Source organism: Nipponia nippon, unplaced genomic scaffold (genome assembly GCF_047370975.1).
Source record: "Nipponia nippon isolate SJK-2023a ecotype South Korea unplaced genomic scaffold, ASM4737097v1 scaffold_15, whole genome shotgun sequence".
In the NCBI taxonomy this organism is placed as follows: domain Eukaryota; kingdom Metazoa; phylum Chordata; class Aves; order Pelecaniformes; family Threskiornithidae; genus Nipponia; species Nipponia nippon.
Window position 1 is genome coordinate 6,163,147 of NW_028262331.1, and position 27,286 is coordinate 6,190,432.

Here is a 27,286-nt window from a genome sequence, read left to right on the forward strand (position 1 = left end):
TGAATGGATTGAGCAGATTTGCAAACAAGTTGGGTGGTTTCTTTCACCCCGGGCGTAGCAGCAGGAGGCAAATCCCACTGCCACAGCCTAAAATAAGTTTCTGCAAAACAAGCAGTGACTAGAATGATTAATTTAAAAAAAAAGGGGGTCGAGCTCTCTCTCAGTCTTTCAGTTTCTCCTTGAAAAACTTCGTCTCCTCCAGCCGTGAGGTCTTCTTCCCTGCCGCTTGCCTTCCTCTGTCTGCAGCAGCCTGGGACCTCTCACAAAGGCTGCCTTCGCAATGCGGCGTCATCGGGATTAGGGCAGATCCCAAACAATGCGTAGAGCCCCTCAGCGCCTTTACATTCCTCAGAGGCTGCAGGATTCTCATAAGTGGAAAATGGCATTAATTGAGACAGAGTGACAAGCTCCCGTGTCTGTTTGCCTGCTGACAGATCGGTGCCGTGCTCTCCCGTGGCTTTCAAAAAACTTTGAAGCTGGGGTGAGGAAAAGATGTCGGACTCTCAACCCTCTGCTCATCCCCCTCAGCTGGAAGAGATCCCAGCTGCTTCAAACACTTTCCCTGCTTTGCAGAATCAGAGGGGTGGGAGAAGGTGTGTTTCTTCTGATCCTGCCCGTGTAGGTGAGACCTCACGGGTCTCTTGTTAGACCTGAGCCAGCAGCCAGCGACTGGGGTCTTGTTCGGAGGAGGAGCTGGTGGCAGGGGAGCGTTTCTGCCACGTAGCTGTTCATGGTGAGCGGATGCAGGCCCAAGCACCAGGACCTGGGCGATGGGAGCCGCATCCTCCGCTCACTGCTGGGGGCCTCCCACCACCCTTGGAGCAAAGCCTTTATTTCTCCCTGCTTCTCACTTTTTTCTTGCAGCTCCCTCTCCTCACGCAGGGGCTTCTCAGGGTGAGGGGCTCCCGTGCCGGAGCACCCCTCCATCTGCTGCTTCCCTTCAGGCAGTGGCGTGTTCAGCCAGTGCGTGCACAACGCTGTAGACAAACAGCAAAGCTGATGCCATTTCAGCAGGTTTAGCCTGGTTTGTAACGCGCTGAGGCCTGTCTGTGGGCAACCCCTCCATTTGCCCCACTGTGGGTGGGCAGACGCAGCTCCGGTGCGGGCGTTCCTCTCCACCTCCATCCGTCACACCTGAAGGGAAACGCGTGGCCCTTCCAAGCAGCCCAGCCCTGCCACCCGGCAGCGGGGAGCGGACGGGGGCGGACGGGGCCTTCCCGGCCCGGCGAGGCCTCCCGCGGCCTAGGGAGGCCGTGCCTGGCGGAGGGCTGGCAGTCACCCAGCCTGGGGTGGGCTCCCAGCGGTAGCTCACATCTCTCCCCGGGGATATTTTTCCCTTCTGGAAAATAAAAATAATAATAATTAAAAAATTTTGAATAGGAGGGGGGAAAAAACCGAAACCACCTCCCGCCCGTCTCCATGGTAACGGGGGCGCCGTAGCGCCTCGCGTTGCCACGGCAACGGTCCAGGCCTTCCGGCAGCGGCCGGAAGCGGGGCGGCGCGCGGCAGCATGGCGGCGGGGTGGGAGCCCCCGCCGGCCGCCGCCGCCCTCACGCTGCTGCTGTCGCTCGGTGCCTCCGCTCCCGGGCTCCTGCGGGGAGCGCCCTCCGCCGCCTCGCTGCGGCCCGCCGCCCTGCGCGCCGGGGAAGGTGAGCGGGGGCCGCCGGGGTGGAGCAGCCGCTGCCTCCCCGGCCCCTCCGCCGCCCCGGCCCCTTGCCCCCCCGTCGGTCCCGCATTCCACGCCTTCCCCAAATCCCCCACCGAGCCTTTGCTTCCCTCCTCTCCAGGCCTTCCCCGTGTCCTGCCCTGAACCCCTTGGTCCCTCCGCAGCCCCCATTTCTGGGCACTTCCTCCAGTCCCTCACCGAGCCTGCTGCTCCCCCCGCCTCCCCGGGCCTTCCCCTTGCCCCGCCCTCTCTGGGCACTTCCCCCGGCGCGCACCGAGCCTGCTGGGCATCCGTCTCAGCCCCCCTGTATCGGGCTGCTCCCCCCTCGGCCCCCATCTCTGGCCCTTGACGCTACACAGAGTGGGGGTATGCTGGTAGGAGCTTGGGGGATCTGCTTTCCTCGGTCCCTGTGGCAGTCACAGAACGATTTTTATCACATCCTTAATTACCATGTTTCTGCTCACCAGCATGCAGTGTTTTCTTTTGGCAGTCCAGTGCTCTGAGCTGATGGGTGAATTCAGCCGTCTCCTCGGCTGTCTGCGGGGGTCAGTCATGTTGCACTGGGTTGTACTCTCAGCTGCTGTGTTTCTTGCTATAGGTTTGAGGTGGATGGGAGGGAGGTGAAGAACTCTTTGCCTCAGTCCTCGCTGAGTGCCCAGGAGAACGGCTAACCAGAGGGCCTGGGAGCACTTCTGAGGTCTGATAACTTCCAGGCATTTTTTTGTGAGAAAAATCAGCCTTCTAGCAGTTTAAGAAGTGTTTCTCTTTCGAGCAAAATCATAGTTACTATAACAGTCATTTTTATGTGTCTTGCCTTCTCTTTTAATGAGACTGAAATTTACTACAGGTATTGTTGCTTTTTTCCAGGCAGCTTCTTAGGAAGCAGCAGGAGCCAGTCCATATGTCTGCGATGCCCAAGATAGCACTTGTTTCAACTCAAGTTTAAGTTTTAACTTGATTTGGTTATTTACACCTGGTTTTAAAGGCCTCAAGCTCCTTCTCTTCTACACTAGGATAGAAATGAAAGCTATTAATCCTTTCAGTTCACTCTCCCTCTGCTCAAGCATGTCATTGTAGTGGTTTAAAATAAAGTCATTGCTGCCTCTGGCTCTCTAACGTGCTGGTGTGCTCAGTTCACAGGTTAGTTACCTACGTTTTTGTCTACGAAGACCTGATATCCTTGACCTGTGGTGCCGTTATCATCTGGTATTTCGCCGGCAGCTTTGAGAAGAACGTTGGCACTGTGAAGCACTGCTTCCTCACCGTCGCATTTGCTGTCCTCTCCGCCCTCCTGTACCTCTTACTCGAGACCGTTGTCTCGAGGGTGTCAGAGGTGGAAGATGCCAAAGGATTCATGCCAGTAGCTTTTGCTACGTTGGGTGTGTCCACCACCCGCTTGCAGATGAAGAGGACGCTGTTTTTTGGGGTTAGAGTTCCAGTGGTGCTGGTGCCGTGGTTTATGCTCTGCATAGCATGGTTTATCCCCGGCTCTTCTCTCTTGAGTAACCTGTGTGGGCTCCTGGCTGGGGAAGCCTGTATCCTTTCCAAGTGCAAAAGCGTGAACCAGAGGGGGATCGCTGGCTCACGAGGGGGAGGATGTGCTGTGGTTCTCGTTGCCAAGATGCACTGGCTTTATGGCGTTTCCCGGGCTCTTGCTCTGCCTTAAATTCTCACTGGCTTTGCCGGTCCCCATCACACCCAGTTCTGCATTTGTTTTTCCCCTTGCACTTCCACTTCCCCTGTGGCTTTAGTGCATGCAGAGAACATGGAGCTGAGAAGGGCGATGGTCTGCGAAGGTGGTGCTGGGTAGAACCGGGAGAATTCTCCAGGGAAAGTGGGTTGTGGCCAGAGGGGGATTGTGTGTGGCTGTGTTAGAAGTGAGTGTGTTTTGTCTGCAATCCTCCTTAACGTGCTGCTGACTTCAGATGGTCTCGGCTACTGTTTCTGCTTGGATTTTCCAGAGTCGGTGGGCTCTAAGCTGGACCGAGTGTTGCCTTTCAGTCTGCTAAAAAGGATACCAGGGCTGAAATATATCCCAGGGTCCTTAGCAGAGAGAAGAGCCTTCGAAAGCAGCAAGTAAGTACAGGAGTTCCTGTGAAAGATCTTATAGGGGAATTTGGACGCGTAAGTGGAGGCATTAAATCACCTTTAAAAGCTGTATTGTGCTTGTCGTGTTCATATCCTGGGTGCTAAGGGGAACATACTGACCCGTTCATGTTACACTGGTGACATCACTGTGACTAATACGCTATCACACGTTAACTCAACCAGGTCTTTCAGTGAAAGCTAAACTGAGGTGAAAGACCTCTCATTTGCTGCAAGGGCAGTGTGTACACATGCAAGGGTATTGCAGCTCAGCTGACATGAAGGCTAAGTCGTGCAGTTCTGCCCTAACATTAGGACTTCTGGTGTTTGTTCCTGGCTGTATTGCTCCCTGGGGCATGATCTTTATCTTTCTTTGCCCCACCGTGCCTCCCAGGAATGCTGTGAAGTGAGTCATGTCTAAATCTGTATAGGAGCAGAGCATTATAAATTAAAGATGTCACTTACGAGTTCAGTGTAGACCTTTCAATGCATGTTTTCAGTGTCAAGGCAAGATTGCTTTACCAAAAAGAAACCTGGGGGCCTGTGGCTGATGTTCAGGAATGGTTTTAGGTTTTTGAATGTTACAAGCCATGAGAACTCACTTATATTCTAAAAAGCCTGGAAATCTAGGTCAAATTTTTCCCTGTTCTAAGATGTCATTTCAATTTCACAGAGGAAGGATAGTTTTCTATTAAGGGTTAAATTCTCTGTATCGTTTAAGCCATCAGCTCACTGTAAAGCATTCTTTGAAGTGGAAGCATTCCCAAGTGTTTGCGTCTGCCCTCGCCCATGGGGAAACCGTAAAAGAAACCCTTGCCTGCAGCAGAAGTGTATCCCAGATCCATTATGGCACTCAAACCTGTGAGTGCTTGCAGGGGAGGCCAGGCAGATCCAGCAGCTTTTGTGTTTTTACTCTGTTCTTTCTGTTCGAGTGTTGCTTTTGGGAGGAGGGACTGTCTTGCTGCATGCTGAGCCTGCATCTGCATCAGTCTAACCCTTCTGCTAATAACTGTTGTGCACAGCGTCTCAGCTCTGTGTGTAAACCTGCTTTCTTTAGGTGACGTGACATAAATAGACTGTGCTGGCTCAAAGGTATTTACATAAACATTTGACTATCAAGCCGGGTGTGGGAAGGTGTTTCTAGGATGTTTCTATTTCTGTAGCTAAATTTGCATGTCTGTCTTAGACACAAGTTCTATATGTGGTTCTGGGGCTTAATTTTTATTATTTTGATTCTTATTCCCAAGTAAGAGCTCTTGGTGGTTTGGTTCTTTTTTTTTTTTAAATTTTCATAAGACGTCAGGCATCAACTTGCCACCAGACAGGAGACATTTCTAGGAGGTCCAGGCTTTGATATCACGTTTGTGTTCACAAATAAACCAAAACAAAATAAAAATCAAACAAAAACCAAAACCAAACCCACACCCCACAAAAAAAATTCCAAGCTTGAAAATCCCAGTGTGAACCAGTCTCTTATTCTTGCTGGGAATCTGGCGGTCATGGTCTTCATGAATATTGTCTTGATTCTCAGCACTCGGTGTTGTGCGTGGGCTGAGCAGTACTCCTGAAGTCCCGGAGGCTTTGGCTTCTAGGCAGATTGCCTCTCTCTTGATACGTTTTAGCGGGATGAGTCATGCCTTCTGTTGGCAAAGTCTGTTTCTAGACCTTGCTTCTGAATGATTAATTTTATTTGTAACTCTCTCTTCCTTCGCTTTTCGCTCCATAGCCTGGGCTCTTACTTGCACCAAAGGCCTTTATGGCTTCTTGATAAATAACACTTGGCAGCTGCGACTTCTGATTAATAACTTAGCAGATGTGTCGTTCAGTGGAAGGCAGGGAGGATGCGTACGGAAATCTTAAAGCACATTGCAGTTTGGCTTGTGTATTCCCCGCACAAAGAGACTCGGGGCCAAGAACCGCGCTCGTTCAGTGGGTGTGGAATTGGTGTGGGTTGGGAGTGGGAACATCTGTCCTGGGAGGCCAGTAAACCTATTTTTACTCAAGTGCTGCTTATAATAAGAGCTTCACTTGTAGCGGATCTCTCTGATGGATTGCAGTGACCTTTCTGCACATTGGTCAGGAGGAAGTCTACCCCCAGGGCACTTCCAGAGCTAATTAGGCAATGCTACTTCTGAACACAGGGTAACCTTCTGTTTTCTTCCTGCCCAGGATTAACCCTGCACCAGGGGCTTACCCCACCCAAAGCTACTACTGCTCTTCGCCTCCGGCTCTTCCTGCTTTCCAGATGCAGCATCCCAATGCTCAGAGCCAAGGGTTTCAACACAGCTGCACTCCAGGATGTGGCCATGCTCTGGGACACGAGGGATCTCAGCACGGCCATGCTGCAGGACACGGCCTCCCTTCGTCCCCCTACCAAGCCAGAGGTGCCTTCGGAGAACGTAACGCACAGGCCCACGCTGGAGCCTCGCCTGGACAGCCCTGCCAGCTGGGCAAGTTCTCTCCCCCACAGCGCGTGTGCCCGACTGATCCACAGACACCCGCAGGCGTGGGCCCCCTGGTTGGGGTTCAGCAAGCATCAGGGTATCCAGCAGCCACAGCAGCTCCTGTTTCAGCTGAATTTTCAAGAGTCCAGGTGTATTGACCCTCCATAAAGCAGCAGGACTCTCATACTGCGTCAGGACCGTTGTATGGGGCAATAAGGGCATGTCCCATCTACACTGAGGCTCTTAGCCTCTTATCTTGTTTACTGGTGTGATGTAAAGAGGGTAGATTTAGATAGATATAAGGAAGAAATTCTTCACTCTGAGGGTGGTGAGGTACTGGGACAGGTTGCCCAGAGAAGCTGTGGATGCCCCATCCCTGGAAGTGTTCCAGGTCAGGCTGGATGGGGCTTGGAGCAACCTGGTTTAGTGGAAGGTGTCCCTGCTCGTGGCAGGGGGGTTGGAACCAGATGATCTTTAAGGTCCCTTCCAACTCAAACCATTCTATGATGATTCTATGTAGGTAGGACTCAAAAGAGGTTGAAATCATGAAAGCCTTAGTTTATAACTTAATATTTGAGTGGAGGAGGACAGATGTCTGTTCTACCAGTGACTTCTCCACTAAGAGTGTGCCTTGAAGGGGGCTTGTTAAACCAGGGCTGGGGCAAGAAGACAGAATACAGAACACAGTTTTCTGTCCCCCAAAGCACAGCTCTGAAATGTTGAAGGTCCTTCTTAGCTGCAGTCTGTGCATGCATCAACACGTTGCCTTCGTTATCTGATAGCACTGCACAAGCTCAGCCTGTGTTGCCAGCGCTTGTCGATAAGGCAACCTCAGATGCATGCAAAGGAGTGGAAGACTCTTTAGTGAGGGATTTTGGCCATTTGTGGAGCAAATGTACATAAACTCAAGGAGCCGGGAGGGACCTTAACAGTGGGTTAGAATTAACTGGAATGTAGCAATTCCAGTGGGGGTGTTCACACTGCTCAGCTTTAGATATCTCACCCACCAATATTACCACAAGCTCTCTCTGTTTTCTTCAGGGCTGGTGGAAAGGTGTGTGGGAGAGGGGAGTTTTCAGCAAGGGATTCAGAGTAGGATGCAGTGTTTGGTGCCTGTGGCAGTAACGAAAGAGTGTGGTCGAGCTGGTGGGACTTGAGCTTTATTTCCAGCTGTGTAGCTGCTTTACTGTGCCATGCCCAGGAGGAATCTGCTGTCTCTGTGTCTATAAATCAGCCAGGATCTCAACTATAGCCCTTGATGCTTTGCTTAGAGTTTTGTTGTGCTCCAAAAAAAAAAAAAAAAAAAAAAGTGCTGCATGAAGCACAAAGTGCCATTACTGCTCTTGGAGATGTTCTTGCAGGGCCTAACCTGTCCCCCAGAAACTGTGATAGCCTCGGGGCTCTTCCATGCTATCAGTGAGCCGGCGTCATAGGCAGCATTGGCAGCTGCGTGCTCCAAAGCACGTACGTGCCTCTTTCTTTTCTCCCCTCTTCAGTGTCTGAAGAAGCCCCGTGTTGCCGTACAGCCACTTATTTCTCCAGAAGCCCTTCTGGGATGACTGCCACAGTTACATGTGGCCTCGCAGGGGCTTGCTTTGGGGGAAGACCAAAGTGAATGCTGAGGATTTTAGACCTCAGATGCACGCTAGTAAGAAGCTCTGCTTGCAAAGGTGGGCACCCCTGGGCAGGGGCTTTCTGCAGGAGGATGCAGCAATGTGGGAACCAGCCTGGAGCTGGTGGGAGGTCTGGAGTTGGTGGCCTGCTCCATCTCATCCCTGATTATTTCACTCCTCCACGGGATCACAAATGGACTTGGCTTCATGGTCCTGTTTTTTCCTGAACTGCCGACAGCAATTGCATTGTTATGTGTTTAGTGTAGAGCAAGAACAGGATAAGGTGCTTGTTTGGAACTTAAAAGCATGCTTTTAATACCGGGAAAGAAATGCTAGAGATAACATTGAAATGTTGATACTCCACTCTCTTTAGTGCCTTGATTTTCCTCCTTGTGAGATCCTCATCTGTAAACCTAGGAATTTTATCACTGTTTTTTTCCAGAAATGTGCAGAAGGGTGATGAGGACTGGTAGCAATCGCAAATGTTGTATACCCCCAAACTCTGAGCTTGAAACACAATCTGAAAGACAAACTACGTCTCCAGTTTTGCTTTCAAGTAGGGAGCTGGAGCGTGCCTCTCCGGGTGGTGGGACGGTGGGGCAGGCTGCGGGTGTCTGATGGGCGCTAGCTGCGTGTCAGGCTGGTGACAAAGGACGCGCACTGGGGAAGAGCGGTACTGCATATTGGAAAACGCTTGTGGGGCTGGAAACCGGTTATTTTTCCTTCCCAGCTTTTATCAGTCGATCTGGTAAGAGGTTCGCTCTCCCTGCAGGGCTGTCAAAGGGATGACCTGTTGCCAGCAAGTAGTTTCATGGCTTTACAGTGGTAAAGGAAGCCCTGGCCTGTAAGAGTCACCGCAGCATCACTGCAGGCAGTGAGAACAGCCCCAAGCCTGGCTGGTGTGGGGAACAGACAGCAAACCTCCTTCCAGGAGGTAAGGTGGGCCCCTCGGCCCCGGCAGTGGGGGGACATGCCCATGTGCGAGGGAGCGCGCACCAGCCACTAACCATTCCGTGCTGGGACAAGGCGACCGCTGCAGCCTTCCAGATGAGCCCTGAGGATGGGACATGGCAGGATGGGCACAAAACCACAGTTTGGGTTTTTTTCCTTCTGCTCCCAGCTCTTTTGTGAGCTTCCTGATGACCTTGGCAGATCACTTCGTCTCTCTGATCTCTGCAGCTTCCACCATGTCCCCAGGGCTGTTCTGAGTCCAGCTGCATGACTGCCACGGCACCTACCTGTCACTTGCAATGTGTTGTACCTGTGTTCAGTGGCCTGCAGATGCACGTTTGCAAAGATATTTTTTTTTCTAGTGAAGTCTGTTCCCTGCCTTTCCTGAGGGCAGCTGTTTCACAGTGAAATGCTGTTGTATACATCAGCCGAGGACCTTCTGCTTCTCCAACCGTGGAATCCAAACAAGTCCCAGGTCCCCAGGGCTGCTGGCAAACTTGGAACTCCTTGCCCAGGGAAAGGAAATTGCTGGGAGAGAGGGAAGGGGTTGGGATGAGATGTTTGCAGACGTGTCTGAAAGCTGAAAGGAGGAATTAAATTTGTAAGAGAGGGAGGTAAAAAATCATCGGCTCATTGGGCTTTGGCATTTGCCTAACTAAGCTCACAGCAACGTTACTGATCGCACGTTGCAGTACCAGGTCATTTCCTTGGAGGGGAGACAGAGAATTAAAAGTTCCTAAAACGGTGGGGGGGAAGGAAAAAAAAACCTCGATAAACCCCCACTTCAGCCTGGGATGGCTGCCCTTGGGGAATGTGCTGTCCCTGAAGGTTTGTTATTTTGTGCCTCTGGTGCATTCCTAGTAAAACTGCTGCTTCTTTCAATGTCAGGATTGCATCTGCCCTGGAGGCAGGCTGCACAGTGAGTCCAGAACCCCCCCGGGTTGTCCCTGTGTCCTCGGGGGGTCACTGCAGAGCGACAAGAGTCTGGGGACAAGTGCTGGGAGCTGAGCCAGCCGTTCCCCTGTGCTCAGGGCAGGGGTCCTGCCATGGGAAGGATGCTCTGGGAGAGCCCAGCTCCATCCCCTCTGACCTTCTGTACCCACCATGGTGCAAGGGAAAAGGAACCAGGGTAAATGAGGAAAGCAAAACCACCTTGGACCTACATCACCACCCTGGCCGGGAGCAAGCGGGGTCCTGCAGTGTGGGGAGGCCTGGCAAGAGACACCGATGTCAAAAGAAAAAGGGGTCTGTATTTCTTTGCTTTCCTGTCGCCCGTTCGTTTGGGGCAAAGCACACGCATGCAGACAGTTACCCTGTGCTGGGGGCTGGGTTAGCGGTGCCAGGGCTGGGGCACTGCCGAACACCGCCACTGAGGCTGTCCCACTGGGTCCCGGCTTGTTTGCCGGCACCATGGAGAGTCTGTGGCCAAAAGTTCAGCCCCAGCCTGCGCTGGGGATGGAGGAGAGCTGGAGAGGTGTGAGCTCACACACGCCTTGTGCCGGCAGGGAGAAAGGCAAAGCACCAACCGAACAGGTCCCTGCAGGGTGGCCGGGCTGGGCTTCCTTGTCCACCCAGGGGGTTCGGGCTGGGCGTGATGAGACTCCAGATCCTTCCCTGCTGGGAACAGAACGGGCTGGGCTGTGCCATAATGCCTGCCCCACTCCAGGCACCCGCCGGAAAGGGGATGACCCCAAACCATGGACCATGGCGGTATTTCCCCTGCCTGCCAGTGGCATTTCACTCGCTGTCCCCTCGGGGCCGGTGCAGGCACGTCCTGGCCACTGTGATCTTTAACCTGTGGCCATTCACCTGGCTGGCTTAGCTGGCGCAGACTTTGCACCTTCCCTGAGGGTTTTATTGACTCTGAAGAGAACATCAACACAGGACCATGACCTCCCAGGTGCCAGTGCCTGGGCGGCCGAGGGAGGGGAACCAGCCCCGGGGTGACCCCACGCACGATGCCAGGGGGCCAGGACCTGGCTGCGGGGCTGCTTAGTGGGGCCTGGGGCAAGCTGTGCTCCTGGCTTTGGCCAGGCTGGGCTTAGCAGAGTCGTGACCTGGCTTCACAAAAAAAAGAGAGAGGAGAGCACCCGTCCCTCCGTGCCCGTGGGAGCTGAGGTCTGGGGATCCGGGTTGTGAAACCTCTCCTGCCGGGATTGCTGGGGACGTTTCCGGAGCCGCTTGTGCAACTCCCCGGTGGCAGCAGCACGAGCGTTATGAGCAAGGCCTCCCGAAAACATCTGAATCATCTGGTTTGCGGTTAAATCAGGAGCGCTTGCTTGCTCCAGCTGTAAGCCCCTCGTTTCCCAGGGAGGGGTGGTGGTGACCTGCTGCTGGGTCCCCCCCATCAGGGGATGCCGGCCCTCCCCTCTCCATCACGGAGGACCCAGGTGTCCAAGCCCGGCCCCCTGGGAGGGTGCCCCCTGCCACCCTGGGGTCCCCGGCCCCCTGCGGGCCCTGCTCCGGGCAACTGGCCTTGATGGGCTGGGGGGCTCTGCACCACCCCTGTGCACCCCCAGCCACGGCCGGGGGGCCTGGGCTGTGGGTCCCGGCTCGGACAACGCCTGTGTCCAAAGCTGCTTCGTGCTCTGACCCCAAGCCCTGACCCCACCTTGACCCCAGTGCTGGCCCCAACCCTGGCCCCCCAACCCTGACCCCACACCTTGACCCAACCCTGACTCCTACTGTGACCCCTGACCCCCTGCTTACACCCCACTGTGACCTCTGACCCCTAGCCCTCCGCACCCTTGACCACACCTAGCCCTAAACTCCTCCCCTGCACCCCAAGCCCACCCTGATCTCTGACCTCTGGCACTCCTAACCGCTCCCTGAGCGCGCTCCCTGACCTCCACCTTGACCTTTGACCCCAGCACCCCGCCCTGCCCCTAATCCCGACCCCTGTCCCTTTAAAGACCCCCCCTTACCCGGCACGCAATGGGGTTGTACCAACTGTGCCGCCGCAGAGGGGGGATCTCCTCCAGCCGGCTCTCTCGCAGCCCATTGGCGGGCGGCGGGGGCGGAGCGTGTCCCGTCCGTTCTCCCCCCCCACGCGTGTGCCCGAGTGGTGCGATCCGCCCTACGTGCCGGCCGCGCCGGGGCTGCGGGGCGCCGCCGCCAGCGTCGGACGGGCCGGTGGGCGCCGGTGGGTGCCGCTCCCCCGTCCTGGGGTGTGGGGGGCCGGGGATCGCGGGCGTCTGTGGTGGGGCGGGCGGCTTTCGGGGGAGCCGGGGCCCTGGGTCGGTCCCTTGTGGCTGAGGGAAGGCCGGGGTCCCCGGTGGCTGAGGGGGGCCGGGCTCGGACACCTGGGTCCCCTGTGGTGGAGAGGGGAGGGTCGGCATCCCCTGAGGGGCGGCGGGGGATACTGGGATGAGTGGGCCCCCTGTTATGTGGGGGGGACTGGTGTGACTGGGCCCCCGGTTATTGGGAAGACTGGGATGACTAGGGTCTGCTGTATGGGGGAACTGGTGTGACTGGGGCCCCGGTTATTGGGAGGACTGGAATGACTAGGGTTCCCTGGGGGGGGGGGGGCTGGTGTGAGTGGGTCCTCTGTTATTTGGGGGGTGCCCCCATCATGCCTGGCTCCCCGGGGGGCTGTGGGGCAGGGGGCTTGCCAGCACCCAGGCGCCAGGGTCCCCGCCATGGAGCTGAGGAGGGGGTGTGAGGCAGGGTGGGAGCCAGCGCTTGGGGCCCTGCCTGCCCCTCTCCTCCCGCCCTGCCTGCCCCTGCCCCGCAGGCTGCTCCCTGCTGAGCCTCCTGGCAGGTCCTGGGCCGGCAGCCCGGGAGAGGGGTGCCCCAGGGTGATGTCTGCCCTGCTTCGCTTCCGCAGTGCGCTGAAGGGTTGCTTGCTCTTACCCCATCCCAGGCTGTTGCTGGTTAAAAGCCTTCAATGAACTTCTTTTTCTGGCCCTTTTCTGGAAAAAGTTATTCCCGGTATCTAACTGACACCTTTGCTGCACACCACGCTAGTTTGCTGTCATTCCGCCTATTTCTCTTCATAAATTTTTGCCGTGTTGGAAGACTGTTTATCCCTGTCTTTTCCTGATGCAATTGCTTTGGAGAGTGAAGTTATCCCCTTAGGGAATGTGCTTATCGAAGGAAATAATGGAAAACCCCCTGTTTGGGAATATTAAAGCTGGAGGGGATGAAGATCGTGGTGTTGGGAGTTAGTCATCAACATGGAACTGATTCTTAGGAAGTCATCTTATTTGCAGGAGTAAGCACAGCCAGTGCAGCTTGGAGCATGCCATGGTCTGCCAGTGTTTAGACCATGGGTTAGCTTGGGTTAGCTTTCAGAGCGTGAAAAAGAAATAGCAATGCTTAGTGGAATGCATGCAGAGAAGAGGCAGCGCTGAGGGTTTCTGCCTAATCTGAATGAATTTGGAAAACTGAAATGGGTTTGTACTTTTACAGCTCTTCTTAAAAATCAGAAACATATATCCAGTTGAGAAGCTGGGAAAGTACAAGGAAGGATCAGGTCTCTGTTTCTAAATTCTGAAAGTGAAACAGTGTTGACAGGGACATCCTTCCTTCCATAGAGTTTTATGCTTTGCGTGGACCGTAGTGAGGAGCTGCATGATTTAATTTGTTGTTGTTGTTGTTAGCCAGCAGAGCTGTGCTTAGTGGGGTGCACTGATGCCCACATCCTTTTGCTAGATAGAAGGGAACGTGCTTTCTTTCAGTATTTCTGTGGTACTCTGAGAAATCCTGAGGAGCTGTTGTGCACATGCAAAGCAAACTTGCAGATTAATCTGCTGCAGATGAGGAAATTGGTGTTTTGTTGGGGAAGGCTGGTGAGCCAGGCCCCTCCTGGAGAACCTGAAGTTGTCCCAGTGCAGCTCTTGGTTTTCCTTCAGATGCATCTTGTGATAGTTGATTGCTCTGAAACAGGGTGTGTACGGCACAGAGTGCCGGGATTTGGAGAGTCCTCTGTGTTGCCCGCGGACATGACGGTGCATGAGAACTATATTTGCAAAACACTTTCCCGTAAAGCGGGGAAGAAGCAGGGAGGATACTGGTGCTACAGGAAAAAAGCCTTACACAACTGAGTGCTTTCTTTTAATCTAGTGTAAAAGCCTTGGATAGTAAGGTGAAGAGTGGGCAGGAAGGAGGAGGTAGTGTCACATGGCTGGCTTAACCCTCTGTTAATTACTCCTGCTCTAATTGTGACAGAGCAAAACCTCTCACTTTGTCCCTTTGCAGTTGCCTCCTGTTCAGTCAGTGATCTCTGGGGTGGTGCCTTCTAGGTAGCCAGGGTTGAGCAAGTCATTGCCTTCTACAACTTTTATTTTGTTTCTTCCAAAGCAGCTGGAGGAGCTCGACGGGGCCGTACAACCAAAACTCCTTGTCTTGTCTTGAAGGAGGCTTTCCCCACTGCTCGCTGCCCTTCGTGCTGGAGCTCACAGGCCCCATCAGCGCTTGCTTGCAGAGCCGTTGGTGCAAGGTACCCTCTTTCTTTTGAGTGTTGCAGGCTGTGGAGCATCTGTGGGAGCAGTCAGGTTTGTGGAGGTTGGTTGGCAGCGAGACCTGACAGGCCGGGAGCGATGGTTTCTTTACCCAGTTCACCTGCAGCAAAAGCGGCACGTGGAACTGTGTCTGGACTGAAATCTCATTTGATCTTTACTGTCTCTTTTGGCTGTTGCAATGCAGCCAAGATAACACGTTTGCTCAGTCCTGAAAGGCTAGGGAAAAGGCTTCCCTGCTCAGATCTGCACTCCTGTCATCTGCTCCCCTTCCCTTTCCTCTGATGTAAAAGAAAGCCACCCAGCAGCTACGTCTGCTGTCACTGAACTTTGTTCTGTTTGCTGACCTGGGCTCTCCTACCTCTAAAAACACAATTCGTAGAACTTGCAAAAATTGCTTTCCCAATGTGATCATTTGATCCGAGTGGTGAGATTACTTTATACACGCTATTGTTGAGAGTGAGTCACAAGCCCTGCAGTAACAGGTGCACCTCTGCCAAGATGGGTTTTTTTGTAGAGCCTGAAATTTCATATATCAGAACAAATAATTACAGGCTGCTTGTAATCTCTTGCTGCTTTTCCCTAAGTAAACATTCAAGTCAATTGTGTGCTGCTGATCGCTCACGGAATCCAGAAAGAGCAGAAGAGGAGTGCTTGTATCTCCAGTGGCTTCTCTAGGGCCACAAGTCCAAAGAGTACCTGAGTTTGACCTACGGTGGCGGATTATTGTAGTATTCTTGCTTAGTTATCAGCCACTGCTGGGCCTCACGTTATTCCTGTGCAGGGAATAATGTAGAATTATTGACTCATTTTCCTTTCTGTTCTCGCTTTATGGAGTAGGAGATGGGGGGGTTAAAGATGAGGTTGAATTTTTCTCCTTAGAAAGTCTGGCTCTGGCAGTGCATGTGCAAGTTGCCGGGAAGGTTTAGTAACCAGCTTAGGGAGTTGGTAGGTCTGTCTTTGCGGCACTGGCAAGTACGCTGGATCTTGCTGCATGGTTGCTTGTGAAGTGCATCTATTGACTTGCTTTCACGGGTCATTGCTAGCATCTCTCGGTTCTAGCTAACTCCAGGCTTTGGAGGAGCAAACTGATAAAATGCCTGCAAGGATTGTGCAAGCCCTGGTTCTGTAACAGGGCTGTATGCATAACCGCTGGAGGTTAAGAGGAGCAGCTCATGTTAGGAAGGGAAAGAAAAATGCTGTGTCAAGTATCTTCTGTTTATGTTGACCGTGCTGGGGTGGGAGTGTGGAGTTGGAGAGCTGCAGTTTTTGCAACTCAGGATGAGCCTTTCAGCCTGTGACCCCGCTTATTCCCTGCCTCACTTGTCTGTTGTCCTGTGGCCTCGTGTCCCTTTTTGGCACAGGGATAGCTGCTTTGGGTGTGGGATTGATGTTCTGGGGTCTGCTGGTGCACGTGGTTGTGTGTGATTGCAGGGACAGGGCTGGGTAGTTGTCTGTATTTCACAGGTGTTCAAAAAAGTAAAATACAGCTCAGATTGCCTTACCCATAGCAGGCAGGGAGGTTCATAGGGTGACTGCACACACTTCTAACAGGACAGCCAGATGTGAAGCCTGGGTCTGGGACCAGGAGGACAGCTCTCTCGCTGAGTTACTGTGTGGCGTAAGAACTGTACAATAACACCTCCTTCCCTTAGAGCAACGTAGGAGACAGGTATGTAATGTCTGAAAAGCTCTCACATCCTCAGAGGAAAGCCACCTTATAAATAGAAAATGTCCTGGTTCCATAGAAACAGTGCTTGGTTTTCTTTAAATAAATAAATCCCCAAAACATACTGTTCCGATCAGAGGTCTTTGCAGGATCTGTTTAACCATGTGCCTCTGATGCTCTTCCAGCTGTTAGTTTCAAAGGAAACCTCCGAAACGAGAACAGCGTTAGAGGGTTTTGCTGTCCAAACTCTTCCTGGTGGAAGAGGTCAAAGTCTGTGGCTACCAACCCTGTCCGTAGGGCTCCCCTCCCTGTAGTGGCTGCAGGCAAAATCACAGCTTGTCACCAAACCCTCAGCAAATGCAGGCGGGGGTAAGCAAACAGCCAGTTTGGAGGAGGATGGCTTTCACTGAACTTGCACCTGTGGCAGCATTGGGTACAACACTTGCAGAAGAGGCTGCCGAAAAAATACCGTATTCCCCTCTTGATCTTAAAAAAGCATCTTCAGCAGGACCTGAACCATGCAGAATATATGCCTGAATGGGTTGCTCCTGAGAACTTGCAGCATAGCCCTCTGAGCAATTGGTGTGACTAAGTAGTGCCCACGGTAGTTGGCAAAAAGGTGGTCTAAAACTCCTGCAGACTTGTCCTAGCTCCCGAATATTGGCGGAATTGAGACCCCTGTTCCACTTTCAAACGATGCCCGGAGCACAATGCACTGATTTTGTCCCTCCCTGGGAAGGGAGGCTGGGGAACAGTATTAGTTAGCAGGGGGGTTCAGTTTACCTGCTGTTCTCAGGTTTTGTTTATCCTGTAATCCTCAATGCTTGTTTTTCTGTGCAGGCTCATGTTAATCTGCGTGAAGGAAGGTGTTCAGGTGCCTAAGCTGGTGAGATGCCCCACATCCTTGTTTAAAGGTTGAGAGACGTGCTTTTATCTGGTGAAAGGAAGTGTGCAAAGTTGATAATTCTGGGTTGCTTTCTTTTAAGGCAGCTTGGCAAGTTTTAATTAATTTTTGTGTTAGATAATGCCTTAAGTGCTTTGGTTCAGTGTACTGGGCTTACTGCATAGCCCCACCTTGGTATGTGTGCAGGGTAGGGTTGCTTTCTGCCTCAGTAAAACCGCTCCTCTTGTTGTTCTCTTCCTTGCTTTTACAGCTGCTCTGCTGTCCTTGAATAAGACCTATTGGACAGAAAAAAAAAAAATCTAAGTGTGACAGTGAAAGCTCAAATATGCAGTATTTCAAGCTCCAGACTGACTGATGCACACTTCGCATCTGTCTCGTGCCTAAAATAGAAGTTCTGCCGACGTCTGAGCTGGTGTGTCAAGGTCTGGTTAGAAGAGACCTTGCACAGTGAGAGTAATTTGTTCTGTTTCACACCACCCCACCCCCCCCCCCAAAAAAAAATGCAGCTTTTGAGTTGGCTGTGTGTTTCTTACCCCTGCTTGAGGTGTTCCTGCAGCCAAGTCCTCTGTTTAGATTGGGGTTTCTGAGTTGCTGGAAGTGCTGAGAGGCCCATGGAGAGTCAATTTCCCTAATATTGTGTGGGAAAGACTCTGCTGCTTTCCACCCTTTGTTATTGAGATGGTGGTGGTTAATGGGAAGTGGTGGGATGTGCTGGGATTTTTTTTAAATACGTGGGAAGAAAGTGATACGGTAGTGCTAGGCATAGTGAAAGCCAAACCTTGTTGTCGCAGGCACTGGTGAAAGTCAGCCCTGGATCACCGCTCGTTATTTCTGTGATGAAGAAAGCAGGCCTTTGGCTCGCTGTGTGCAGTGGCAGCCCTGTTTCACAGTGAGCACCAACGCGGGTGCTCGAGCTGAGGCTGAAGGGGCGAGGAAGCCGTGAGGTTTCCCACCATGGCTTCTTTCCCCAGTGCAGCTTCCAGGAGCCCAGGAACTCGCCTGTAGGGTGAGCCCACCCAAAGCAGGGAGCCTGTGCAGACCAGACCAAGCACGGCTCTCATCTGGCCGGACCAAAGGCCTCTTATTGCCAAATAATAAGGCCAAAGGCTAATCCCAGGGCTGTTGAAGGCAATGTTAAATAACCTCGATCTGAGCACCAACTTCAATGGTCTGCTTTTGTCTTGGAAATGGCCACTTTTCTTGCCAGGTCTCCTTTTACTAAAAAGAAAGGGAAAAAGAGCTAATTTGAGACTTGCCGAGACTGGCACAGGCTGATGTAAACAAATTTTCTTATTCTAATCGGTTGCATTCATACTGATGAGGAATGAGAGAAGATCTATTTTTTTTTTCCCCGAGGGTCTCCTGGCCTAATACCACACGCTAGCACCCAGAGTGGTATCTTCACTGCAGTGGGATTCAGAGTCTGGGCAGAAATGCCATCTCCACTACAGCCCTGCTCTCTTTCTGCTGCTGCTGCCCCTCTTCCTTCCTCACGGGCTCGTGTCCGTGGGGCTTCTCTTCCTGACATGTCAGGAACCCGCCTGCCTTGTGTCTTTAGTGGGTGAAAGAAGAAAACCCTTTGCCAGTCACAAGACTGCATTCCTGTTTGTAAGCAAGCCTCTTCCTTCTCCTCCACTGCCACCGCTGTGCGGAGCGACGGGCGCTTGCTGCAGCTTCCTTTCAGTGCTGCTGTCTGTGCAAGCTCTTGACAAGCTTTGCAGATGCCATGGGAATAGGGACCTGTGAGAAGGCTGCCAAGTGGTTATCTATTTTTCCTCCCAGGTGTTTTAGTTGGTTTTTAAGTTAGTTTCTATTTTTTTTGCCATTGTTTTTAAAGCTTAGGCTGCCAGTCAGTGCTGTACAAAGAGAAGGAGTTTCCATTTGCTTTGGCTGCTCATTTCCATGCTGTGTCTCCCCTCTGTCCTGAAGCTGTCTTTTGGGGCTGTGCCATGATGCCAGTGGAAATAACTGATCTCTGATTTAAAACTGTGGGTTTTTTTATAAGGCTTCTTCTCAAGGCTGATCATGTTGCTGATCTGTGTTGTGCCATGGTCCCATGCAAGGATGGTCAGCCCAAGAGAAAGGGCGATCCTTGGGGCAGGCCAGACACGTGGTGGAGAGGAGAGTCTGGTCATGCACACCCACCTGCACCTAGGGAATTCGGGTTGGTCCTTCTCAATCAGAAAGGTGGCTCTTGCAGATCTCGTGGTAATGCCGACATCCCCAGCCGTACAGAGCTTCCAGCACTCGAATCATGACAGCTGTGCATCCACTTTGTTCACTAATGCAATGCGTGTGCTGAGTCAGTGACACGAGGGTCATCATCATGTGGCTGCAGAGAGCAAGAAGAGTGCTCTGCCAAGTCGGCTCTGCCAGCAGTGCCCCTTTGTCCCCTTCCCTGGCATGGCTGTGCGGCGCTTTTCCTGGGAGTCTGAACTGGAGAAAGCCAGTCTGAAAGAACCAGTGGCTTTTTGAGTGTGTGTTGCTGGTAGAGGTGGTGGTGACTTGCATGGATTCCCGTTTACAAGAAACTGGAAAGCAGTCCTTCGGTGAGTGTCCTCGCTGGATGTGAACGGCCTGGCCAGCATGGAGGGACTGGGCACTCCAGGGCTCGTGTTGGTGGCGTGATGGTATTGCTGCAAGATGTGTGGTGAGCTCGTTCCTGCAGGCATGATTTACTTAACCGGCTACCTGGTGTCCCTGCTAGCAGTTAGCTGAGACAGCCTGGACCTTGCCGCGGGCTGGGGAAGGCTTGGCTGCCTGCGCCCTGCTGAGCTCCCTTTGAATGGTGCCTGGTATCGGTGCGAGTGTTGGGCAGAGGGTGACTAATGGCATTGCGTGTCTTTATGTCACTCAATTCCTCCTTTGACTCGGTCATCGTAGATTTTAGTGTGCGCATATTGTGAAATAGAGCTTCTGCCTGCAGGTCCTGTGTTTATCTGCAGGTGTCCAAAGGACACTGATGCCACTTGGTTCCCACTGGGAAAACTCTGGCTGCTTCAATAAGCTCAGGAGCATAGGAGATGAGGGTGCAGCCTCTGTGCTGCCCCGTGCCAGGGCAGGCAGAGTCCGTAGGCCACAGCGGAACTCGTGCCTGTCACTGCGTGGGGGTGTGGGGATCGTGGGGAGCCCTCTCTGCTGTGTTGAGCTGAACTCAGGGGTTTCTTGGTGCTGCAGTCTGTGATCAGCTGGCTGGCTGGAGCCTGGGGATCAGTTATCGGAGGTGGGAGCAGTGAGCAGCCCGGGGCTGTGCTTGGTCAGCAGTCTTCCTTCTCCTTTCCCTATCACGTGAGCAGGGCTGACACTACGGGTCACGGCGTGCTTATGATGGCACAGGGCAAAGGAGAGTCAAGCACAGAGCTTGGTCACTCATTTTTGGAGCAAGAGTCACAGGCTGCAGTCCTGGTCTGGGATCGGGAAGCGAAATTGTCCTGAGATACTTGAAACTCATCACAAACACTATATAAATAAAAGGCTACTTCCACTCAAAGAGCCAACTTCCTGCCCAAATCACCAACTTAGCTTCGGAGACAAGGCTTTTTGGTCACTAGAAGATACTACAATGTGACTCGCAGAAACGTCCTTGTATTTGGCAGAAAGGGAGACCTCCCAGCCACGTTTCATGACCATGATGCTGTGTCTGCCAGCTGGAGTGGAGGGCTCCAGCGTGCTCTTGGGGGCATCTGCTGCACCACCTCCTAATGCTGCTGTCGGCTGTGTGCAAGAGAGGGGGAAGAACAGATCTCTTCGGGCTGCTGACGATTTGGCTTTTAGGGCACTCCCCATCCCGTCTTGTTTGTTTTAATACTATTTTTATTTGTACTTTATTTTTAACCCTGCGACGTGATAGCACCTTTAGTCCACGTGGAAATTGTGGGGGATTTGAGGATGCCTGGCGCTGACAGTGCTTCCAGACCTTTGCTTTAGAGGTGTGCATGAGTATTAGGAATACAATTTTTTAATATGAGAAGGAAGTGCATCTGTTCGGCAGGATGGAAATGTGCAGAAAGGCTGCCCGGTGATTTGAATGATTGCGAGCTGCCATGTAGCAAGCAAATTCCCAGGTTTAGAAGCTGCATTCAGAGGCTGAAAAGCTGTGCTAAAATATAGCATCGTTTGATTGCAATCTTTCAAAATGTTGTGACTTTTTTGTGTAACGTAGATGCCTCACACCTCGGCAGAGACTGAGTGCTTTACACCAGGTACTGTGTGCATAAACAAGGATCCAGGAACTGGAGCCATGATTTAAAAAAAAAAAAAAAAAGAAAAAAAAAAAGAAAAATGGAAATCTGTCTTATCTTGATTGAAGGTATAATAAACATTGGGGATAAAATAACTACCCTTGAAACTCGTGTCAGGGGAACTTTTACTTCTGCATCATAAATTTCTTCTTTTTCTTTTTCTTTTTTTCTTCCCCCCTTAAAAAAAACTGTCTGATTCTATTGTGGTCCTTTCGGAGACTGCAGGATTTTCAGGATAGCTAAATTCCAGGTAAGTCAGTTCACTGCAAGTTAGAAAAGGACATGTATTTGAAAATGAATTGCTGTGAACTTCTGGAAAATAATTGTTACAGCCAACTAGGTAAGACTGAGATAAATTGAGAAATCGTCTTTCTGTGCTAGGTGAAGTGAGTTAAATAAATAGTTCCTGAGTTATGACAGTTCTTTAAAAAAAGAAGTGTGAGGTCTAATTCCCCATCCTTTGCCTTCCTCTTGCTACGTCTAAGCAAACTTTTCCTAAGGGTGAGGATAGTGAACGGAGACCAAAAAGAAAAACCTGTAGCTAGGATATAGGACTTGAATAACTAAATGTTCAGGGCCAGATGGAGCCCATCATCAAGTGGTTCTTGTGTCTTTGGTTCCATCACTAGAGAATGACAGTGTTTCCTTCCAGGGTTAGAGGTCAGTATATAACCTTTATGCTATGGAGACTTGTGAATGAAAAGAGGAGACCAAACCAAGACTCTCGTCCATGCACCAGACCCATAAGCCTCCAGAAATGGCGCTTTTCCCTGTGGCTGTGGGGAGTGAGCGGGTGGTCCAGTTGCTGCTGCAGCTGGAGGGTTCCGCTTTGAAGCGCTGGAGAGCTGCAGCGTGGTGAAGGCCAGGAGATAGTACAGCTTCCTCCCCCGTGTCTGTCCATGCTGTGTTCCCAGGAGCTTCCCTCCCAAGGATGCCTCCTTCCAAGTCATGTCTGCTTGGGAGAGCAGACCACCTCTGGAGGCTTGAAAAAGCAAAACCCCTTGTGGCTGCCGCTTGTCCCCTCTGCTTTGGGAGGCCAGAAGCTCTGCTGCTGTGGGCATGGCAATGAATTGCTGCTGGAGACGTAGCCCTTGCCTTGCTGATTAGCGCAGGAGCTCATTCGCTCTCCCTGTGTAAGGGCAGCTGGCGAATGTCCACGTCTGAGCTCTCTGGAGCTGGGAGGGGAATTGCTGTGGGACCAGGCGTACGCAGCCTGTATGCGTTCCACCCTGGCCTGGCTGCCGCTCACCGAAGACATGTCTAGCTTGAAACTCTCCTCCACGTGCAGTTTGTTACAAGGGATGCTTTTGTGCTCTATGCAAGGAGGCTTTCCTAGGGCTTAGCTGCTGCGAGTGCTGGATTTGGTGCTTGGAAGGGAAAGGGTGGAGCTCCTGCCCAAAACCAGCTTAGCGTGGTCTCCATCAGCCTTGGGTTTTTTTCCTGGCTTCCTCTGAGCAAAGGTTTGTCATTGCCTTGTGTGCTATGGGAAAGGACTTGCGAAGGCAAGAAACCAGCAATGTTTTTTCCCCCCACCAATGCGTTCCCTCAGTGTCAGTTGCTGGACCTGCTCCTCACTGGTTTACTGGAACCCAACACGGAGGAGGAGGGGGACTCTGCTGGGAGCTGTGCATTGTTGGCAACTAAGCTCCAGTTGTGGAGTCTTTAACTTAACAGTTTAGTCTACAGTTGTACAGAAATAACACCCAGATCTTGCTTGGCTCTGAGATCCAGTGATGGAAAGCCTGTCTGCAAAGGAGGGAGGACAGGATGACCTGCCTGATGGAGAGGAATGGGTAATTTGCTTGTTTGCAGTTGCATTACTAAGATTTTTCTTCCACCCCCCTGCTTAGTGTCATCTCTGGGAACCTAATGGGAAGCTTTGCAGTAGTGTTTTAGTGCCCTTCGTAGTACAGTCACTTGCCAAGTTCTCCACTGAATTAAACTTCTTGTGGGGCTGGGAGGTGGTTGGGCTGCAAAAATACCCACGAGCCGACCCACGATCGCTGCCAGGTAGGTGTGGACTTCTCCCTGCACTCCACAGGGCTGCCTTTTACAGCTGGTGGCCTGTGGCAGAGTACTTCATGTTCTCTGGAGCTGGACTTTTCCTTGGTGGGGTAACAACAGCGGGTTCTTATTTGCTGAAGACCTTACCTGGTCTCCCTCATTAGTGCTCCCTAAGCATCACCTTCCCTTTTCTTCCCAGCTCCTGAATGCATTAGCATAACCTTAAACTTCGGTCAGTTTTATTTCTCAGCCCAGGCACAACTTGGAGTTTGCTGCTTCTCTTTCAGCCCTCCAGGAAAGCTGTCTGGGAGCTTTTCTCCAGCAGGCACAGCTTTGCTGAACAGGTTAACTCTCCCGTCATGGCTCAGCCATGGGACATGTCCTTTCTCTCTGGTGGCACCCCCATGGCTCTGAGTCACTTTCTGTGTGCAAGTTAAAATGTCCATCGTCTCCTGGGTTGGCAGGATGCCCAAGTACAAGAAAAGTGTCACTTTGCCCTTACAAATCAAGTTTTGAGTTAATTATCTGTTTGCTTGGACAGAGTGCGTCCTTGTGCGTTTGGAAGGTAATCTTGCGATCTGGACTAGGGTCAGAGGTATTCAGAGCTTTGGCAGAGCAGCGGGAGGGAGGGAGTGATGGCTCCCCAGTTGAAGAACAGGGGCCATAAAGCTAGTCAGGGACTTGAGGGCTGGTCGTTCATCCTTGCACTACCGTGGACTCTGGGTATGGTCATGGGCAGGTCACAAGTCACTTAAACTCTGAAACTCTGCCTTGGCAAGTGGAAAGGAGTAATTTAAGGAGATGGAAATTAACCTGGGGAAGATAGTGGAGGGGACTGGGAAGCTAGAGGCCCAAAAAGAGATTGATAGTAAATCCAATCTGTATGCGGAGGTGGATAGTAAATCAGAAGTATTAATCATTTGCGCTGTGACAACCTAATGTGGGGATGCCACAGTCCTGCTCTGAGGTTTATAAGCACAGCAGTAGGTCCAGGGCATCATATCACCTTGTGGAAAGGAGGGAGAAAGCCCCAGATCTGTGGCGTGACTGGAAGAGTGGGGTCTTCCCCCACTAACGCCATGGGCTCCGTGGTGAGTAAGGGCTTTACTGAAGGCTGGCCATGAGTCCCTGTTGAGTTTTGCTGGGATGTTAGTAGGAGCTGGGTTGGGCTCCCTGGCTGGAATGTGGGGCTGCTCCAATGGTGCTGGTGAAGAGGGAGCCGAAATCGCTTCTGGTGGATCAGCATGGATGCAACGGGAAGGGAAAAGCTTGGTGGGATAGTGAGGTACCGTGGGATGCAAAAGGATCTCGCAGTATTGTGGTGCAAAACCTTCCTCCAGAGAGTTGTTGGGCTGCCTTGTGCTCCTAGGAGTAAACATATAGTGGAAAAGCATGCTCTGAACATCCCTTAATGCTCTTCTGGTCTTCTGTGGCACTGTGTGACTGCTGGTGTTCATTTGTTTTTCCTCGCTTACAGTGACTCTGACCATCATGGAACCGAACATCTCCCCTCCTGACAGCACCGCACAGCAAGACTCTCTCATCAGCATGACGGACGTGTTTCTCATCTCGCTCATCACTGGGCTTTTTACTTACTGGTTCTTCTTCCGCAAGAAAAAAGAGGAAGTCCCAGACATCCCCAAAATGCAATCAGTGTAAGTAACAACTCTCAGGCAGCCTGGGGTGAGTGTAGCTTTCCGTCTTCCTCCTTGGAGGCTGTGTGGGAAGTCCAGCCGGATTCTGGGAGTCCCCAGGCGAGTGGACTTAGTCCCAAAGTACATTTCTCTCCCCTTGCGTTTCTTCTGAGCTGTTCACCTTGCAATGCAGAAATCCCCGTGGAAGAGCCAGGCTGTAGTTCTGCCTTACCCCACCGTGTGGCCCAAATCAGTAATTTGCCTTTCCCAAGCAAGGCAAGAAAAGGCAAGGCAGGAAAGCCCCTGGCTGTACTTCAGAGATCTTAAGGATTGCTTTGGCTATTCTCTGCGTTTTCTGATAAAAGTCATATTTATGGAGAAAGGCGGACTTGCTCTTAAGCAGATTTCCTATCAGAAATCTTATCTATCCTCAGCTATGAAGAGAAGAAATAGTCTTGGGGAGCTGGGAGATAGTTCCTGGGCATGAGCTGGTTGGCAGCTCTTGTGAAACTTGCTTGGTTTTGATGCCAGGTTACCGCAGCAGCAGGAGGCTGGATTTGGAGAGGGAGCAGTCCTTGTGCCACCCTGCCTTCTGCAAAGGGCTTCGGGCCAGGAGTGAGCCATGTTGGTAGAGATCTGGGTGTGTTTAGTTCCTTGTCTCAGTCACATACTGAACTTAACATCAGTTTTCTGCTAGGCTTTTTAGCTCGTTCCTCATGTTTCCTCCTGGAGCATTGGTAAGAGCAGTAGAGAGGTTTGAATCCCACTGCAGCAGAGACTGTAGGAGCTGGCGCTGTGCAATACCTTTCCCTTCAGTCTCCTGGGATCTGTTCCATGCATGGGTGCAGTTTGGCCCAGAGGGAAGGCCAGCGTCAGCCTTAGACCAGCTCTGTGCTTTCCAGTATTAGGCCTTTGCAGAAGATAACCACACAACAAAGGTGAATCCTCTGGGTTTGTTATGCCGGCTGCAAATTCACTGTAGGCCCCCCCAGTCCTGAGTGGCTGGTTATGAGGCTGTGCTGTGAGGAGGGGAAAAGCGATGGCTAGCCGCTCACAGTAGGTTCAAGATTTAACACACCCAATTGCATCAGCAAGGCATCCTGCATGAAGTGGGCTTCTCCCCATGGCACTTAGCGAGTGCAGCTTTGGCAAGAAATTACTTGTCAGTCCTTCATTTCAAAGTGTTACAGTCTGGTGTGGAAAGAAGCTGTGGCAGGACCTGTCTGTAGGCTGCTCAGATGAGGATGTTTGGTGATAAGCGAAGGCATTTCAGCAGGGGATTGATGCTCCCGTTACCCTGTGTGTAAAAGCTAAATCAAACACAGCAAGTGGTTGTGGGTCTGTTATCTCAGACCTGTATGTCTACCTTAGTGGGTTATGCTGCTTTCAGTTTTCAAGGCTTGTCATCCAGTGTTCGTGTTGTAATTCGGGTCATAATTGAAAAGGAGCAGGTTTGGTCTCATCGTTTCTGCTTTGGCCAGACTGTGACCCTCTCCTCTGGTGGCAGAGCCCTCTGCTTGAAGGTGAGCCTGGGATGCCAGGTCAGTTGTGAAATCCCTGGGTAATGGGAAGAGTAGCACACAGCTCAGAGCAAACCCTGAGGCAGGCTGCATGCACTGGTGTTGTAGGAGGATGGAAAGAGCATTTTATGGCTGGGAGGTGTTTAAAAGGAAGAAATGTCCCTGGCTGTAGTACCTTGGGCAGAGAGGCGTGCACGAGGCTGGTAGCAACCCGGCTATCTGTGCCTTGGGAGTTTGTTTTGTTAGATTGGTTGGATACTTTCCTTCTCGTGCCTGCAAGAGAGGGCTGTGTGTATCGGTGTGTGTGGTTGCCTCTGGAGATTGTAACGAGAACGGCTGCATTGCGATGAGAGCTAAGCTGGCTGGAGAAATGGCACTATCAATCTGAAATTAGATCTGGCGCAGATCGACTTGGAGAGCTCCCATGCTCACCGTCCTTGTGACTGTTTCCACCCACCACCCATCACGTGCAGCTCTTCCAGAGGCTGTCGTGACCTTGCAGAGAAGTCACACTGCAGAGGGCTTGCTAACCACTCCAGGTGTGTGTTACCACCTTGTCCTGCTGCAGAGCTTCAGCACATGGGCTTCTCTCTGAGACTGGCTGGAGGTTTTGGCTTTGAGCTGACTCACGGGTATTTTGTCCGTGTTTCTTGCGTGGGGTCCGTGCTGCCTTCTCCATCTGTGTGGGAGATGGCTGGCAGGGAGCACTGTGCAACTGCGCCTTGCAAGAGCTGCGGAAGAGCAGCACCCCCTGTCACTGATAACCAGGGGGGAGAGCCGAGGTTGCTCCAGACCTTGTTTGGCACAATTCCATTTTGGAAAAGTGACAGCCAGGCAGGTGAAGAATGAGAGGAGGCTTTGAAGTAGTTTTTCCCCGTACGTTAAGCCTGCCCCTGCCATTGCCTGCTGCAGCCCTGCTGTGGTCATGGTAGCAAGCTGGTCTCGTAAGCCAAGGCTGTGACTGGTGGCACATCCGTCCTCTGGGACGGAGTCAGCAACTTCCTGCAGCTTTTGCAGGGTTATTTTATGGGACACTTGGAACTGGGAGGAAAATGAGTGGGGAAAACAAGCTTGTTCAGCCTCGGGTTTCCTTCCC

At 52.0% G+C, this 27,286-nt stretch overlaps 2 protein-coding genes across 5 annotated transcripts in view; both read left to right on the forward strand.

Moving 5' to 3' along the window:
• The first annotated feature begins 1,498 nt into the window (after positions 1–1,498).
• On the forward strand, positions 1,499–8,340 carry RHBDD2 (rhomboid domain containing 2). The gene is made up of 4 exons (XM_087752118.1): positions 1,499–1,649; positions 2,800–3,201; positions 3,592–3,742; positions 5,921–8,340. Exons 1-4 carry the CDS (start codon positions 1,511–1,513, stop codon positions 6,351–6,353), a joined length of 1,125 nt encoding a protein of 374 aa, XP_087608244.1. The 5' UTR covers positions 1,499–1,510; the 3' UTR covers positions 6,354–8,340.
• A 3,448-nt stretch (positions 8,341–11,788) lies between these two features.
• The window catches only part of POR (cytochrome p450 oxidoreductase), a 31,026-nt gene continuing 15,528 nt past the window's right edge, over positions 11,789–27,286 (forward strand). Inside the window, exons 1-3 of one of the 4 annotated variants that reach the window (XM_087752257.1) lie at positions 11,789–11,901; positions 14,064–14,199; positions 24,514–24,691. In XM_087752257.1, coding sequence (XP_087608383.1) covers positions 24,528–24,691 — 164 coding nt within the window. In that variant the 5' untranslated portion in view covers positions 11,789–11,901; positions 14,064–14,199; positions 24,514–24,527. Of the gene's footprint in view, positions 11,902–14,060; positions 14,200–19,180; positions 19,341–24,513; positions 24,692–27,286 lie in introns of those variants that run through there. The other 3 variants (XM_087752258.1, XM_087752260.1, XM_087752256.1) reach the window with 3 other exon arrangements.

Coding starts and splice junctions, on each gene's coding strand:
- RHBDD2 (XM_087752118.1), top strand. CDS start 1,511: ATGGCGGCGGGGTGGGAGCCCCCGCCGGCCGCCGCCGCCCTCACGCTG. Junction 1,650..2,799: donor CGCCCTGCGCGCCGGGGAAG/GTGAGCGGGGGC, acceptor TGGTGTGCTCAG/TTCACAGGTTAGTTACCTAC. Junction 3,202..3,591: donor GCTCCTGGCTGGGGAAGCCT/GTATCCTTTCCA, acceptor TGCTGACTTCAG/ATGGTCTCGGCTACTGTTTC.